At 39.6% G+C, this 16,302-nt stretch overlaps 1 protein-coding gene across 4 annotated transcripts in view; it reads left to right on the top strand.

Annotated features, from left to right (window-relative positions):
* The window catches only part of pcgf5b (polycomb group ring finger 5b), a 186,225-nt gene extending 171,613 nt beyond the window's left edge, over nt 1-14,612 (top strand). For 3 of the 4 annotated variants that reach the window (XM_060842364.1, XM_060842365.1, XM_060842366.1), the window contains exon 9: nt 12,683-13,638. In XM_060842364.1, coding sequence (XP_060698347.1) covers nt 12,683-12,730 — 48 coding nt within the window. In that variant the 3' untranslated portion in view covers nt 12,731-13,638. Of the gene's footprint in view, nt 1-12,682; nt 13,639-14,390 lie in introns of those variants that run through there. The other variant, XM_060842367.1, reaches the window with a different exon arrangement.
* Nucleotides 14,613-16,302: the final 1,690 nt, after the last annotated feature.

Raw genomic sequence — 16,302 nt, forward strand, 5'->3', positions numbered from 1 at the left:
AGCTATTACAGACACATGGCTGAGGGAGCGACAGGACTAGCAGCTCAGTTTTCTGGGGTTTAAATGCTATAGGAAGGATAGAAAGGGAGGAAAGAGAGGAGGGGGAATGCTATTTTTTATTAAGGAAAACATTACTGCTGTGCTTAGAATATACCTAAGGGATGATTACCGTAATGGGATTGTACTATAGGCCCCTCAATAGTCAGAGGGAAATTGAGGAGCAAATATGGGAAGAGATCTTAGATATACATAAGAATAATGGAGTTGTTATAGGAGGGGATTTCAACTTTCGAAAGTTGTCTGGGACTGCCATAGTGTTAAGGGCTTGGATGGTGAGGAATTTGTTAAATATGTACAAGAAAGTTTTCTTTATCAATATGTCAATATACCTACTAGAGAAGGAGCAAAACTTGGAAAACAGGGCAGAGTAAGTGACTGAAGTGATAGTAAGGGAACACTTTGGAACCAGTGATCATAATTCTATTAGTTTTAAAATAGTTAGGGAAATGGATATGCCTTGTATAAAAGTTTAAGTTCTAAATTGGAGTAAGGCCAATTTTGATCGTATGAAACAGGATATTTCAAAAGTTGCTCAGAGTGGACTTCATAGGTAAAGGGACGATTGGGAAATAGGAGGCTTTAAAAAGTAAGATAACAGGAGTTCAAAGAGATTTATGTTCCTGTTCATGAAGGGTAAGGCTGCTAAGAGTAGGGAACAATGAATGAATAAAGATATTGAGACTCAGGTTAAGAATAAGAAAGAGGCGTATGTTAGCTATCGACAACTGGGACCTTGTGAATCTCTTGAAGAGTATAAGGGGCATAGGGGCATTCTTAAGAGTGAAATCAAGTGGGCATAAAGGGGAATAATCCAAAGAGATTCTCCAAATACATTAAAAGCAAAAGAGCAACGAGGGACAGAAGAGGGGTCCTTGAAGATCAATGAGATAATTTATGTGTGGAACCACAGGAGATGGGAGAGGTACTAAATTAATATTTTGCGTCAGTTTTTACTATGGAGAAAGAAATGGAGGCTAGGAGACTCTGGGGAAATGAATATTGATGCCTTGAAAGCAGTCAACATTATAGAAGAGAAAATGCTGGAGATGTCAAAAAAAATGTAAAGGTGGATAAATCTCTGGGACAAGATAAAGTGTACTGCAGGGCATTGTGGGAAATTAGGGAAGAAATTGGGGTCCCCATGTTGAAGTGCCGGAGGACTAGAGGGTGGCTAATGTTGTGCCTTTATTTAAGAAAGACTGTAAGGAGAATCTTGGTGTGTCTGACATCAGTGGTGGGTAAATTATTGGAGAGGCTTCAAAGAGATAGGATTTGCATGCATTTGGAGAGGCTAGGAACCATTATGGGTAGTCAGCATGGCTTTGTGCAGGGGAAATAGTGTCTGACAAACTTAATTGAGTTTTTTGAGGATATAACCAAAAAGATTGATGAGGGCAGAACAGCAGACATTGTTTACATGGAGGAGAAAGTGAGGTCTGCAGATGCTGGAGATCAGAGCTGAAAATGTGTTGCTGGAAAAGCGCAGCAGGTCAGGCAGCATCCAAGGAACAGGAGATTTGACGTTTCGGGCATAAGCCCTTCTTCAGGAATGGCTTCAGGAATTCCTGAAGAAGGGCTTATGCCCGAAACGTTGTTTACATGGACTTTAGTAAAGCCTTTGACAAGGTTTTTTAATGATAGGCCAATTAGTAAGCTAGATCACATGGGATTCAGAGAGACGTTGGCAATTGGGTACAAAATTGGTTTGACAGTAGAAAACAAAAAATGATTATGCAGGGTTGTTTTTCGGACTGGAGGTCTGTGACCAGCGGTGTTCCACAGGGATTGGTGCTGGGTCCACTTTTGTTTGTCATTCATATAATGATTTGGATGAGAATTTAAGAGGCGTGGTTAGTACATTTGCAGATATCACCAAAATTGTTGGTACAGTTGACAGTGAAGATGGTTAACTAAAATTATAAATGGATCTTGATCAATTTGGCCAAAAGGCTAAGGAGTGACAGATGAAGTTTAATTTGGATAGATATGTGATATTGCAGTTTGATAAATTATACAAGGGCAGGACTTATACAATTAATGGTAGTGTTTTCAAGCAGAGAATCTACAGGTTCAGGTACAGTTCTTTGAAAATTGTATCACAGGTAAACAGGATGGTTAAGAAGGCATTTAGCATGCTTGCCTCCATTGATAAGACCATTGAGTGTAGGAATCGGGATGTCATGTTGAGGTTATACAGGATGTTGGTGAGGCCACTTTTGGAGTTCTGTGTACCGGTTTGGTTGCCCTGCTATAGGAAACATACTATTAAATTGGAGGCAGTTCAGAAAAGGTTTACCAGGATGTTACTGGTGCTGGAAAGTTTGAGTTATAAGAATAGGCTGGATAGGCTAGGACTTTTTTTCATTAGAGCATTGAAGGTTGAGGAGTGACCTTGTAGAGGTTTATAAAATTATGAGGGGCATACATAAGGTGAATAGCAAAGGTTTTTTTTCTGAGGATTGTCAAGTTCAAAACTAGGGAGCATATTTTTTTAAGGTGAGCTGAGAAAGATTTAAAGAGACCTGATGCGCACCTTTTCCACACAGAGGGCAGTTCATATGTGCAATGAACTGTCAGAAGCTGGGATAAATGCAGGTATAGTTACAGTATTTAGAAGACATGTGGATAAGTACATGAATAGGAAAGGTTTAGAGGGATATGGGCCAAATGCAGGCAGATGGGACTAGTTTAGTTTAGGAAAATTGGTTGGCATCGACTAATTGGGCCAAAGGGTCTGTTTCTGTGCTGTATGACTCTGACTCCGTGACTCCTGTTTCTTTCTCTGTAAAGTGTTTAACAATTGAAAGATGAACTTACCAATCCAGTGTATGTACTTAACAATGAAGTGTATTTACTTAGCTGGTTACATAACTGTTGTGAAGATTAGTCAGTCAGGTTTTCTTGAATTTTTAACAAAGTCTGAGATCTGATGCTAGCCTGGGTAAAATTATTAACAAGTTAGTCCAAATGCCAAAGAAACACTCATGCATTCAAAAACCACATCTACAATTACAGATTAAATATAGAGTTACATAAATTTTGCCATATGCTGCAACATGAGGAATAAAGAGTCAGTTGACAGTTTATGGCCAGCATTGCAGGCTTTTAGTTCCTAACTGAGATGATGTTTGAAAATAGACCTGAAATGTTCCTATTTCTTACGATAATGTATCTGTAGAAATTCCGAGCCTTTTCCTGTCAGACTCTCTTGTTTGCTGTTCCTGTTGGCACACCGTCATAGCCATAATTTCATGGCCAGCCTGATTGTTCTGGTGCATATTTTGAAACTCCATTTTTGACAAAGTGGAACAGAAGCTTTTTGTGCTTCTTCAGAGATTTATTGTTTCTGGTGATCTTCCTAGAAAATGCACTTCTGTGGAATGGATGATGACTTACCGTGATTCAAATGAGCAAACCATTTTAATGTCGATTGTTGTCATTTTAAATAAAGTCCAAAATGTGAATCCAGTCAATGAAGTATCAAATTGATTTTGATATAGCATGATACACAATTTAATATCAATGTCCATGTCCACCAACCAGTCTGTGTCCTCTCACTATCCTCTTCATTGTTCACTATACATCCATGCCTTGTGTCATGTGCAAATTTTTAAAGTTTGCAGGTAACCCAGGTTTAGTTCATTGTATCAAGGAAAGCGGCGGTCCTAGTACCAATCCCTGGGAACTTCACTTTATCCGTATGTTCAAGTGATTTGTTACTTTTCAGTCAGATTACCATTTCTAAAACCTTCACCAAGGTTAAACTAATTTGGCCTGTAGTTGCTGGGTTTATCTCCACACCTATTTCACACCAAGGGTGTAACATTTGCAATTTGTTGCAGTCCTCTTGTCCCTCTTATCTAAGGAGAATTGGAAGGTTATGGCATGCATCTGTGCATTGTATACTCTGGGTTCTCTTAGCATCTCTGCATGCATCCCATTCAGTTTGGTGACTTACTCAATTTAAGCATAACCAGCCTTTATAATATCATAAGATATAGGAGTAGAATTTGGCCATTTGCCCATCAAGATTGCTACACCATTTGATCATGGCTGATATGTTCTTCAATCCCTTTCTCCTGCCTTCTTCCTGTAACCATTGCTCCCTGACTAATCCAGAACCTACCTCTGTGTTAAAGACACTCAATGATCTGGCCTCCATAGCCTTCTGCATCAATAAGTTCCACACATTCGCCATCCTCATCTCAGTTCTAAAAGATTGTACATTCTCTGAGACTGTGCCCTCAGGCCCTTGTCTCTCCTACTAGTAGAAACATGTTCATGATACCCACTCTACTCAGGCCTCTCAGTATTCTGTAAATTTTAATCACATTCCTCTTCATTCTTCTAAATTCCATTGATACAGACACAGAGTCCTCAACTGTTCCTTGTTTGAAAAGCCTTTAATTCCCAGGATCATTCCTGTAAACCTTTGCTAGCTCTTCCATCGCCTGCTGCTGATTCCTTAGATATGGGGCTCAAAATTGCTCTCAACATTCCAAATGTGGTCTGCCCAAAGTCTTACACAGCCTCAGCAATGCACCTCTGCTGTTGTATTCTAGCCCTCTGGAAATGAAGGTAAAAACAAGGTTTTTACCTCCAGACTCTGGAAATGAATGCTAACATTGCACTTGCCTTCCTAATTGCTAACTGAATGTGCATGTTAACCTGAAGAGAATCCTGAACTAGGATTCACAAGTCTCTTTGTGGTTCAGATTTCTAAACTGTTCATCATGTAGAAAATAGTCTATTCTTCCTACCAAAGTGCATTACCTCACACTTTACCACATCATATTCCATCTGCCACACCTTTTCTCATTCTCCTAACCTGTTCAAATCCTTCTGCTCCCTCCCCATTTCTTCAACATTACCTGACCCTCCATCTGTCTTTGTTCATTTGCAGACTTAGCAACAATGCCCTCATTTCCTTTGTCCACATCATTAATGTATCATGTGAATATTTGTTCCAACATTAACTCCTGCAGAACTCCACTAGTCACCAGCTGCCGTCCTGAAAAAAACGTTTCATCCCCACTCTCCACCTTCTGCCAGTCAGCCAACCCTCTAACCATGCCAGTACCTTGCCCTAACACCATAGGCTCTTACTTTATTTAGCATCTTTCTGTGTGGCACCTTGTCAAAAACTTATTGGAAATCCAAGAAAATCATGTCCAGTACCTCGCCTTTGTCTAACTTACTCATTACTTCTTCAAAGAATCTAACAGATTTGTCAGGCATGACCTCCCCTTAATGAAGCCATGCTGACGTTTTCCTGTTTTATCATGCCCTTCCAGGTACTCAACAATCTCATTCTTAATTATGAACTCTAAAATGTTAACAATGATCATGTTCAGGCTAACTAGTATATATTATAATTTCCCGTTTTCTGCCTCCCTTCCTTTTTAAACAGGCATGTTACATCAGCCATTTGGGCAGCACAGTGACTCAATGGCATACTCAGTGCCAGGACTTGGATTTGATTTCACGCCTGAGCAACTGCCTGTGTGGAGTTCGCACATTGTCCCTTTGTTTGTGTGGGTTTCCTCTGGTGCTCTGGTTTCCTCCCACAGTCCAAAGATGTGCAGATTTGTGGACTGGCCCAGCTAAATTGCCCATAATGTTCAGAGGTATATAGGCTAGATGATCTAGCCATGAAAAATGCAGGGTGAAAGGGTTGGGGGTGGTGAAGCTGGGTCTGGGTGGGATGCTCTTTGCTCTTTGGATGGTTGGTGTGGACTCGATGGGCTGATTGGGCTGGATTTACACTGTAGGGCTTCTATGAGTTTCCCAGTCCTCTGGGACCCTCCCTGATTCCAGTGATGCCTGAAAGATCACCACCAATGCCTCCACAATCTGCTCCATTATCTCCATTAGAATTCTAGGGTGTAGTCCATCTAGTCTGAGTGATTTATTTGACTTAAGATATGCAGCTTCCCCAGCACTTCCTCCTTAGTGACTGCAACTACACTCTCCTCTGGCTCTCTTGAAGTTCTGGTATATTGCTGGTGTCTCCCATTCTGGGGGATGATGCAAAGTACCTTTTCAGTTCCTCCACCATTTCTTTTTTCCTCATTACTATTTTTCTAGCCGTGTTTTCAAGTGGTCTATTGTTCAGTCTTGCCTCTCTCTCTCTCTCTCTCTCTCATCTTTTACACATCTATTGCAATCTTCTTTACTAAGCTAGCTTGCGATCATATTTCATCTTCTCCCCCTTGTTGCATGTTTAGTTATCCTCAGCTGGTTTGAAAGGCTAGCAATCTTCTGACTTTCCGCCAATCTAATTCATGTTGTTTGCTTTTATGCTGTCCCTGACCTCTCTTGTCAGTTATGGATGCCTCAGCATCCCTTTAATATGTTTCTTCCTTGGGATGAATTTGTGCTGTGCCTCCTGAATTACCCCAGAAAGTCACCCTATTGCTTCTCCACTGTCTTCCCTGGTCGGCTCCCCTTTCAATCAGTTCTGGCCAGTTCTTCCATCATGTCTTTGTAATTACCTTTACTCAACTGTAATACCGTTACATCTGATTCCAGCTTCTCCCTGTTAAACTGCAGGGTGAATTCTGTCATATTATGGTCACTGCCCTTCAGGGGTTCCTGTGCCTTAAGTTCCCTAATCAAGATTGCCTCATTACACATCAGCAAATCCAGAATTGTTTGTTCTCTAATGGACTCTCATAAGCTGCTCCAATAAAACCATCTTGCAGACTTTCCACAAATTCCTTTTCTTGGGATCCATTACTAACCTGATTTTCGCAGTCAACCTGCATATTTAAGTCTCCCAATGATTAGATTAGATTCCTTACTGTATGGAAACAGGCCCTTCAGCCCAACAAGTCCACACCGACCGTCCAAAGAGTAACCCACCCAGACCGATTCCCCTACTCCATATTTTCCCTGACTAATGCACCTAACACTATTTAGAAGGCCAATTCACCTGACCTGCACATCTCCAGATTGTGGGAGGAAACTGCAGCACCCGGAGGAAACCCATGTAGACACGGGGAGAATGTGCAAACTCCACGCAGACAGCCCTGGTGCTGAGAGGCAGCAGTTCTCACCACTGAGCCACCGTGCTGCCTCTTATTGTAATAGTGCCTTTCTTACATGCCTTTCCTCCATTGTCTGATTATTTTCTGCCCCCACTGCCTGACTACTACTAGGAAGTCTGTACATAACACTTGTCTTTTTTCTTTTGCCGTCTTTCAACTCTTCCCCCCCCCCCCCCCCCCCCCCCCCACCCTTACAGACTCTATGCCTTCTGACTTTGTATCATTTCTTGCAATCAATGTAAGTTATTTTCTTACAAACAAGGCAACCCCACCTCCTCTGCTTATCCTTTTGATAGGATGTGTATCCTTAATCCTGATCCCTTTGCAGCCATGTCTCTTTGTACTTGGTCATTTTAATCAGCTTTCCAGCTCACTGACCTTGTTTCGTTTACTGCATGTATTTAACTACAACACCCTCAGTCTTACGTTGACTGCCTCCCTTCTCATTGTTTTCCCCTTATCTGCTGTGCCTGAAGTTAGATTCCTGACCCTTTCCATACTCTCTGCCCTATTACTGAGGAAACTTTATTCCTCTGGAAACTTTAATAACCTTTGCTGAACTCTCGCCCTCTTTAATTTTTTTCTATAATTTACCTTGCAACTGAACCCAATTCCCCCCCCCCCACTATTTAATTTATAGCCCTATCCACAGCCGTAATCATGCCCAGACTCTGGTCCCAGCATGATTCAGGTGGAGCCTGTCTCATTGGAACAGCTCTCTCCTTTCCCAGGGCTGATGCCAATGGCCCATGAATTTGAACCTGTTTCTGCCATACCAATTCTCGAGCCGTGAGTTTATCTTTAATCTTGTTGACTTTGTGCCAATCAGCTCATGGCTCAGTTAGTAATTTGGAGATTAAGAACCTTTTCGGTTCTGTTTTTTAATTTAATCCCTGGCTGCTCATCAGACCCTTTTTCCTCTTTCTACCCATATCGTTGGCAATTGGTGGACCATGACAACTGGATCTTTACCCTCACACTCCAAGTTCCTCTGCAGCCAAGATATATTATCCTGAACCAGGCACCAGTCAGGCAATACAGCCTTCAGGACTCATGATTCTGGCTACAGAGAACAGTGTCTATTCCCCTGACTATACTATCCCTGATTACGACTACATTTCTCTTTTCTTCCCCCCCCCCCACCCCACCACCCCACAGAATGGGGGAGACTACTTCAGCATTAGTACCTATACCTGCCTACTCATAGTCACACCCTCCTTTCCCTGACTATTGACCGAGTTTGAGGTATTTAATCTAAGGGGTGTACTGGTCTCCAATTTATCATGTCAAAATTTATCCCATAAAAGATCTTACAAACTATGAACCAAAAACAGCAACTCTTACTATCTGCATCAAATTGCTATGCTGCCTCCAAATTGCCTGCACTACGTACTCACTTTGGCAGTGCTTCACTCCAGATCTGATTTCTCCTTCCTGACTAGGTGTAGCTTTATAAATTTTCAGCAATTATCTATAGTTGCCTTCTCCCTTTCTGCACTTTCCTAATACATGTTACTATTGTCACTGGCTTACATGAATACTTTTCTTATGGTAATAAAATCTCTACTGGACATCCTTCAAAAATGTTGTTTCGTTATTTGGGCTGTATAGCCAAGTAGTCATCTAGCCACACACTTTGTCAACAGCCTGTGGATATTCCTACACACAGCAGCTCTAAAAAGGTTGCTGTTTGCCTATTACAAAATTGACTGACATTTTAGATTAGATTACTTACAGCATGGAAACAGGCCCTTCGGCCCAACAAGTCCACACCAACCCTCCGAAGCGCAACCCACCCATACCCCTACATTTACCCCTTACCTAATACTACGGGCAATTTAGCATGGCCAATTCACCTGACCTGCACATTTTTGGACCGTGGGAGGAAACCGGAGCACCCGGAGGAAACCCACGCAGACACGGGGAGAACGTGCAAACTCCACACAGTCAGTCGCCTGAGGCGGGAATTGAACCCAGGTCTCTGGCGCTGTGAGGCAGCAGTGCTAACCACTGTGCCACCGTGCTGCCCACGCTGCTGCCCACAAGCTCAGTGACTTGTTCAATGAGTTAGGCTTTGTGAGGTCACTATTCAGATCTGCTTGCTATTTCACGTTTCTTTAATAGCTTTCTCTGTTACTTACACCAATTTATTGATTGTTGACCCATTTCAGAAGTGAAAAATGAAAAATACAAGTATACTCAGTTTCCAGTTGGAGGATGAATCTTGAGTCATAGAGATGTACAGCATGGAAACAGACCCTTCGGTCCAACCCGTCCATGCCAACCAGATATCCAAACCCAATCCAGTCCCACCTGCCGGGACCCGGCCCATATCCCTCCAAACCCTTCCTATTTATATACCCATCCAAATGCCTCTTAAATGTTGCAATTGTACCAGCCTCCACTACGTACCACTTTCTGTGTGAAAAAGATGCCCCTTAGGTCCCTTTTATGTCTTTACCCTCTCACTCTAAAACTATGCCCTCTAGTTCTGGATTCCCCAACCCCAGGGAAAAGATTTTGTCTATTTAACGTATCCATGCCCCTCATAATTTTGTAAACCTCTATAAGGTCACCTCTCTGTAGCTCAAATCCTCCAACCCTGGCAACATCCTTGTAAATCTTTTCTGAATCCTTTCAAGTTTCACAACATCTTTCCAAAGGAAGGAGACCAGAATTGCACGCTATATTCCAACAGTGACCTAACCTATGTACATCCGCAACATGACCTCCCAACTCCTGTACTCAATACTCTGATCAATAAAAGAAAGCATACCAAATGCCGCCTTCCCTATCCTATCTACCTGCAACTCCACTTTCAAGGAGCTATGAACCTGCACTCCAAGGTTTCTTTGTTCAGCAACACTCCGTAGGACCTTACCATTAAGTGTATAAGTCCTGCTAAGATTTGCTTTTCCAAAACGCAGCACCTCGCATTTATCTAAATTAAACTCCATCTGCCACTTCTCAGCCCATTAGCCCATCTGGTCAAGATCCTGTTGTAATCTGAGGTAACCCTCTTCGCTGTCCACTACACCTCCAATTTTGGTGTCGTCTGCAAACTTACTAACTGTACCTCTTATGCTCGTATCCAAGTCATTTATGTAAATGACAAAAAGTAGAGAACCCAGCACCTATCCTCGTGGCACTCCACTTGTCACAGGCCTCCAGTCTGAAAAACAACCCTCCACCACCACCTTTGAGCCAGTTCTGTATCCAAATGGCTAGTTCGCCCTTTATTCCGTAAGATCTAACCTTGCTAACCAGTCTCCCATGGGGAACCTTGTTGAACGCCTTAATGAAGTCCGTATAGATCACATCTACTGCTCTGCCCTCATCAATCCTCTTTGTTACTTCTTCGAAAAGCTCAATCAAGTTTGTGGGACATGATTTCCCGCACACAAAGCCATGTTGACTATCCCTAATCAGTCCTTGCCTTTCCAAATACAAGTACTTCCTGTCCCTCAGGATTCCCTCCAACTACTTGCCCACCACCAACGTCAGGCTCACTGGTCTGTAGTTCCCTGGCTTGTCCTTACCACCCTTCTTAAAAAGTGGCACCAGTAAGCCAACCTCCAGCCTTCTGGCATGACACCTATGACTATCGATGATACAAATATCTCAGCAAGAGGCCTTGCAATCACTCCTTTAACTTCCTGCAGAGTTCTAGAGTGCACATGATCATGTCCTGGGGATTTATCCTCGTTTATGCGTTTCAAGACATCCAGCACTTCCTCCTCTGTAATATGGACATTTTGCAAGGTGTCACCATCTATTTGTCTATTTTCCATATCCTTTACCACAGTAAATACTGATGCAAAATACTCATTTAGTATCTCCCCCATTTTCTGCAGCTCCACACAAAAGCTGCCTTGCTGATCTTTGAGGGGCCCTATTCTCTCCCTCATTATCCTTTTGTTCTTAATGTATTTGTAAAAAGTATTTGGATTCTCCTTAACCCTATTTGCCAAAGCTGTCTCATGTCCCCTTTTTGCCCTCCTGATTTCCCTCTTAAGTATACTTCTGCTGAGATGCCAGTGAGGCAAAGTGACTTTATCTGATGAAGGAGCAACGCTCCAAAAGCTTGTGATTCCAGTAAACCTGTTGGACTTTAACCTGGTGTCGTGTGACTTCTGACTTTGTCTACCCCAGCCCAATACTGGCATCTCCATATCATTGGCACCTCACAGTCAGAGGAAGACTACTCCTCCCTCTAAGCCTGCCTCTGCACACACCTCTTGCCAAGGCTCATAACTGAACTCTCACAGATATATGCAGCATATCCACTTGGTGGCTTCATAGGGAGGTGCGCAATAAGGTTAACACTTTTTCACAAATCAGAAAGAGGACTAACAAACGAACTAAATATATAAGAACATCATAGTCACCTTAGGTTTTTTGTTTGTCCAATTTCAGTAATAACTAACCCATCAAAAATTCATGCCTGAATGACCTTCTCACTCTGTTGATGAGATAAATTTCAAACAACAATTTTCTGGATTTTCAGATAATTATGTGATTTTTAGTGAGGTTTACATTTAAAGGAGGATGCTTTCTTTTGCAAAGTCATCTTAATCGATGCTGTGTATTATAAATTGCATGTTGGCACCATGATTGACACTTGGATGATATAATCCTCATACCTCCTGTCTATTTTATTGAAAGATGTTTTGTTCATATCAGGGAATCATGGTGATGGGTTCTAATCAGCAGCATTTCGCCATTTACAGGCAATTATCACTTGGTTGATGTGCAGTGTCAGCTTCATTGTATAATAATATGAACATTTTTTGGGTAGATAATTGCTACTTTTTGGAAAGAAGGTGATTTGTGACACTTTTTAAAAACAACTTAATAAATTAGCTGATTGATTCATCATCACATGTTACTCCTAAGCAGGACAGCTTTACCTTAAAAAGTTGGAGTTTGTTTTTCTTTTCTGTAATTACTTCTCAGGTCAACATATATTTCAACGTTATCTGTAAGGCAGTAAAGACTGACCAGGTTTATTGATTTGAGGGGTCTAGATAATAAAATTGGTCACTACCATATTGAAAAATACCTGAAGACAAAGAAATCTCCAGCTTAAATATCTTTCCTTCTTTAGATCACACCTACGTGTGCACAAGTAAAACGAGTGAGAAGTTGTGTGATGTTGTTTTCTGTGATTAGATTCACCACTCCTTGACTGAAGTTAAATCTGCATGTACAAAACATCACATCAAGCCTTTCTCTTTGTGCCATGATGGTTCTTAAAGTTGTTATTTTTGTTTTGTGATTCTTTGTACATTTAGAGGAAGTCAGTGCAACTTTTGATCTAAAACATTACTTCAGTGATCCAGGATGAGGCATTCCTACATCATCGAGGACAGGGAAAATCACCTAATACCATTAACTGCACTTGATTTATTGCAGATGTGTCTTTGGGCATGCTTGAAATATTTAAAAAGATCCTATTGCATTGGGGAAATGTAACTCCTTCAAAACAACAAGAATCCTATTTTCTTCAGTAGGTGATATAGAATTATTTGTATTGTAGCAGTAATCATTTACAACTTTTTTGTATTTTCCAGTCTTATCCAATGGTACTACAGTATCGGCCAAGGATTGACTTTGGTTAGCCAGAGTAGCTGTTATCCACTATGGTGGATACTGCACTAAAGTTTACCCATCGACAGTTTGCACAATGAATGGATATATTGGACAATGGTCAGAATCAGATTATTCAGAACAGACACAAAATTTTTATCTGTCTACCATTCTTCAGATGCGTTTATTTTTCCCAAGAACAAGCCCAATGCTATTCTGCTACTGGAGCCATGAATCGTTTGTGTAGATCAGTGTGATATTTGTGTTGAATACTGCAAAAAATCACTCACTGTAGCCTGTGGGTTGAGATTCAGTGTTCACTGCCCATGTGTCTATAAGCCTATGTCTTGAAGTTATACATGTGCTTGTGCTAATGCTAAAACACATAGCAAAATGGCAAAACTTGTTCTATGTCTTCGAATAAATTTATGTTCCGTTTAACATATGTATTGACTTTCTTTGTTTATCGTAAGTTAATTAGCACTGCAGATTACAATCTGAAGCTGTAAAATGTTTTTGTTATATACCACTGATGTAATCATAAAGAAATATGTACCTTTTTGAGGGGGAAAATTCTTTCACAATTACCCTTGCTATTAACAGTGATCCTTTTCCCTCATAAAATGTTCATTGCTATAGCCTGAAGTAAAAACAAATCAGCAAAAAACGCCTCTGTAAATGTCACACAAAAGGGACAGGCATGAAGGACAACTTATCAAAAGATACTTTACTCCCAGTAGTCTGATTCCTTCAAACAGATTAGTTCACTAAAAATTATTAAGCCTCAAGATTAAGTTTTACATTTTAAATAAATGTACACTAATGAAGATTTCAGAATTAGGAATGTTGTTCCTTAACAAATCAAATTTCAAAATGACCTCTACTCAGACATTAAATTGCAAGTGATTCCTAATCTTTTTCGGAGAATCTCACTCGTGAATAATGGGACTTTCTGCTTATTAGCAAGTTGCACATCAAGTTAATGATTGAAATCAGGCATTGATTGACAATGAAAGATTGCTTGAATCAACTGTCCTCCTTCATTGCATTTTAGTTGAACAACAATCAGCATTGATGAAAACAACTATTCTTTTAAAATAGATTATCGTGCCCATCAGTCATCACCTCCTTGACAATCAGATGCAGTGTTTACTTTGGAATATTTGATTAAACAATATTAAAAATAATTTGCATTATTCTTAAGTAATTCATACTCAATGTTGATTCTGGAAACCTTAGTACATTTTAAGTTTGAGCTCTGTGGGTTAAGCTTCACTGGTTGAATGTGAATTGGATGTCAGTGATTGAGCCCATGAAAATGTACATTTATGTTGTTAAACTAAGAATAAAATAGTGATTTTTGTAATCAGCCTTCTAAGCTAGTGAGACTTGCAAAACTGGTGATTTAACTATCAGGCACTCCTAAAAATAATAGCTACTGATTTTAATTCTTGCTTCAGTCAATAAATTTAGAAGTTGACAGGACAGAATCTGCCCAACTTTATGTTCAGCCTTTGAGTCTATTGTTTACACCAGTGCAAAGTTTTATTTATTATTTCAATTGTGTACTCCTTGGGATAATACAAAATATGTTAAAATCTACTAAGGCATTTTATAATTGATCATAATGGTGATGACACTGATAATTATGTTTATTTTAACTATTAATTTCTGATGTTCAATTAAATATAGAATTTAGCTGACCTGAAATCTAAAGAATACAGTCGACCATGATGGTGGACAAACACTTCAACATTCATACAGCAATTTAAAATAAGTGGAACAATACCTGTGTAACATTTGTCATTTAAATGTGTTCAGCATTCACCTACTTTCAGTAACAGTAACTTATTGCCTTTCTTTAGTAATTAAAGTGACACAAGCAAGCATTTATCAGCTGTGTACTGTAGTCAACGTAGCATCTCTTCATTGTGTTACATGTTATATTCATTTTTGAATGCTTTGAAACGTGTTAATTCCTAAGGATTTGTAACCTGTTAAAACATTGTAATATCAGGCCAGTACAGTTATGTGTCATTTTAATAGTATTACATTCTTTTTATGCCTGTAAAATTTACCAGATATTTTTGTGTTGCACTCTAAAATACTACACTGAAAAACTCCATTTAAAAATAATTTTGTTGTGATTGTAAAGTGAGTCCTAGAATCATTTAATTTTAAATGAGCAATTAACTTGAAGATCATTACAAATGACTAAATCCTGCTATATTAAAATGTAAATATTTTTGTAAACAAAACCAATTGTAAATGTTTGCAATACTGATGTTAATAGTATTTTATGTTTTGCAAAAAAACTGTTTAGAGAAGCAGTTCTATTTTTAAATATGTATTTGCTGCAGATATGCATTCCTCTTTAACCATGTTTGGGTTTTAGTGAATGTTCTGTACATTTGCAATCACACTGGGATGAGAAATGAATACTGTGTCTGAAAATTGTATCAATTGAAGCACAATTCACCCACTGTCTTGTAGTGATTTGCTAACTTAAAGAAGCAATAAAATGCTGTTGTAAAGGCTTAAGCCACAGTCCTGTCAGTGAATTATATGGATATGGACTGACTTATTGTCCATTGTCATTAAATCAACGAATTAAAAATTTTGTTTTTTTTAAATTTTACTTGTACACTTTCGAGAGGTAATTAATGAAGCCTTTGGAATATTCAAAACAATTTTGCACATCACATTTGAAGAAAGATAAGAGGATGGTACAGAAATTTGGAACTATTAATTAGAAGGAAAGATTCAAAGATGAACTTTTTCTTCAGTGGATTAAAAAGTGAAGCAAAAGTTTTTTTTTAAAATTGTTGAGCATTATGATCAATGTATCTTTATTATTTAGCATTGTTCTTTTGAAGATAGGTTTTTTTGGGCGATAAAAATGATCAATTTTTGTTACTCCCTTTGTCAATTGTTTTCAGGTCTTCCTTAGCCCAGCCGCTGCAGGTAGTTAGTCAAGTGATCTCCCAAAACCATGAACATCATCTCTCCTTTCTGTAAGGAAGTGCTTCACTTCTGCTCACCTCAGTAATTGGGCATAAAGAAACAATGGTTATTTAACAACAAAAAATCACTTAGGTCACTGAAAAATATTATCACATTGAGCATTTATTTTTCTCCCTCAGTTATGCCTCACGATAATATTAAAACAATGCAACATTTATGCCATGTTCCTCCTTTTTGCGAGCAGTTACATTTGCACTGGATACACCAAAGCAACTTGCTGTTAGATCAAACAGGCTAGCCTATTCAACTCTTTTCATCCACCTGGTTTTGAAACACTTCTGTTAACGGTGAGAGGCATCTCTTGTCACCTGTTGAAGTGACCTGGATCTGAAAATGCTTTGTGCGTTTAAACAGATGGATCCAATTCAACTGGTTGCAGCTCTTTGCCAAGGTCAAATCCACTTAGTGCAGAGAGTACTTTGCCTACTTTACTGATTAAGGTTAAATTAAATAGTAAATAATTAACAAAAACCAGCATAAAAGCCTAGCATATTTCTAGACACAGCCAAATAAACAAACTCTCAAATGGATAGATGCTAGGTTTTTAAACGTGCTTTTGAAATCCGTGTGCTGTTCTTCA

Source organism: Hemiscyllium ocellatum, chromosome 22 (genome assembly GCF_020745735.1).
Source record: "Hemiscyllium ocellatum isolate sHemOce1 chromosome 22, sHemOce1.pat.X.cur, whole genome shotgun sequence".
Classification (NCBI taxonomy): Eukaryota; Metazoa; Chordata; class Chondrichthyes; order Orectolobiformes; family Hemiscylliidae; genus Hemiscyllium; species Hemiscyllium ocellatum.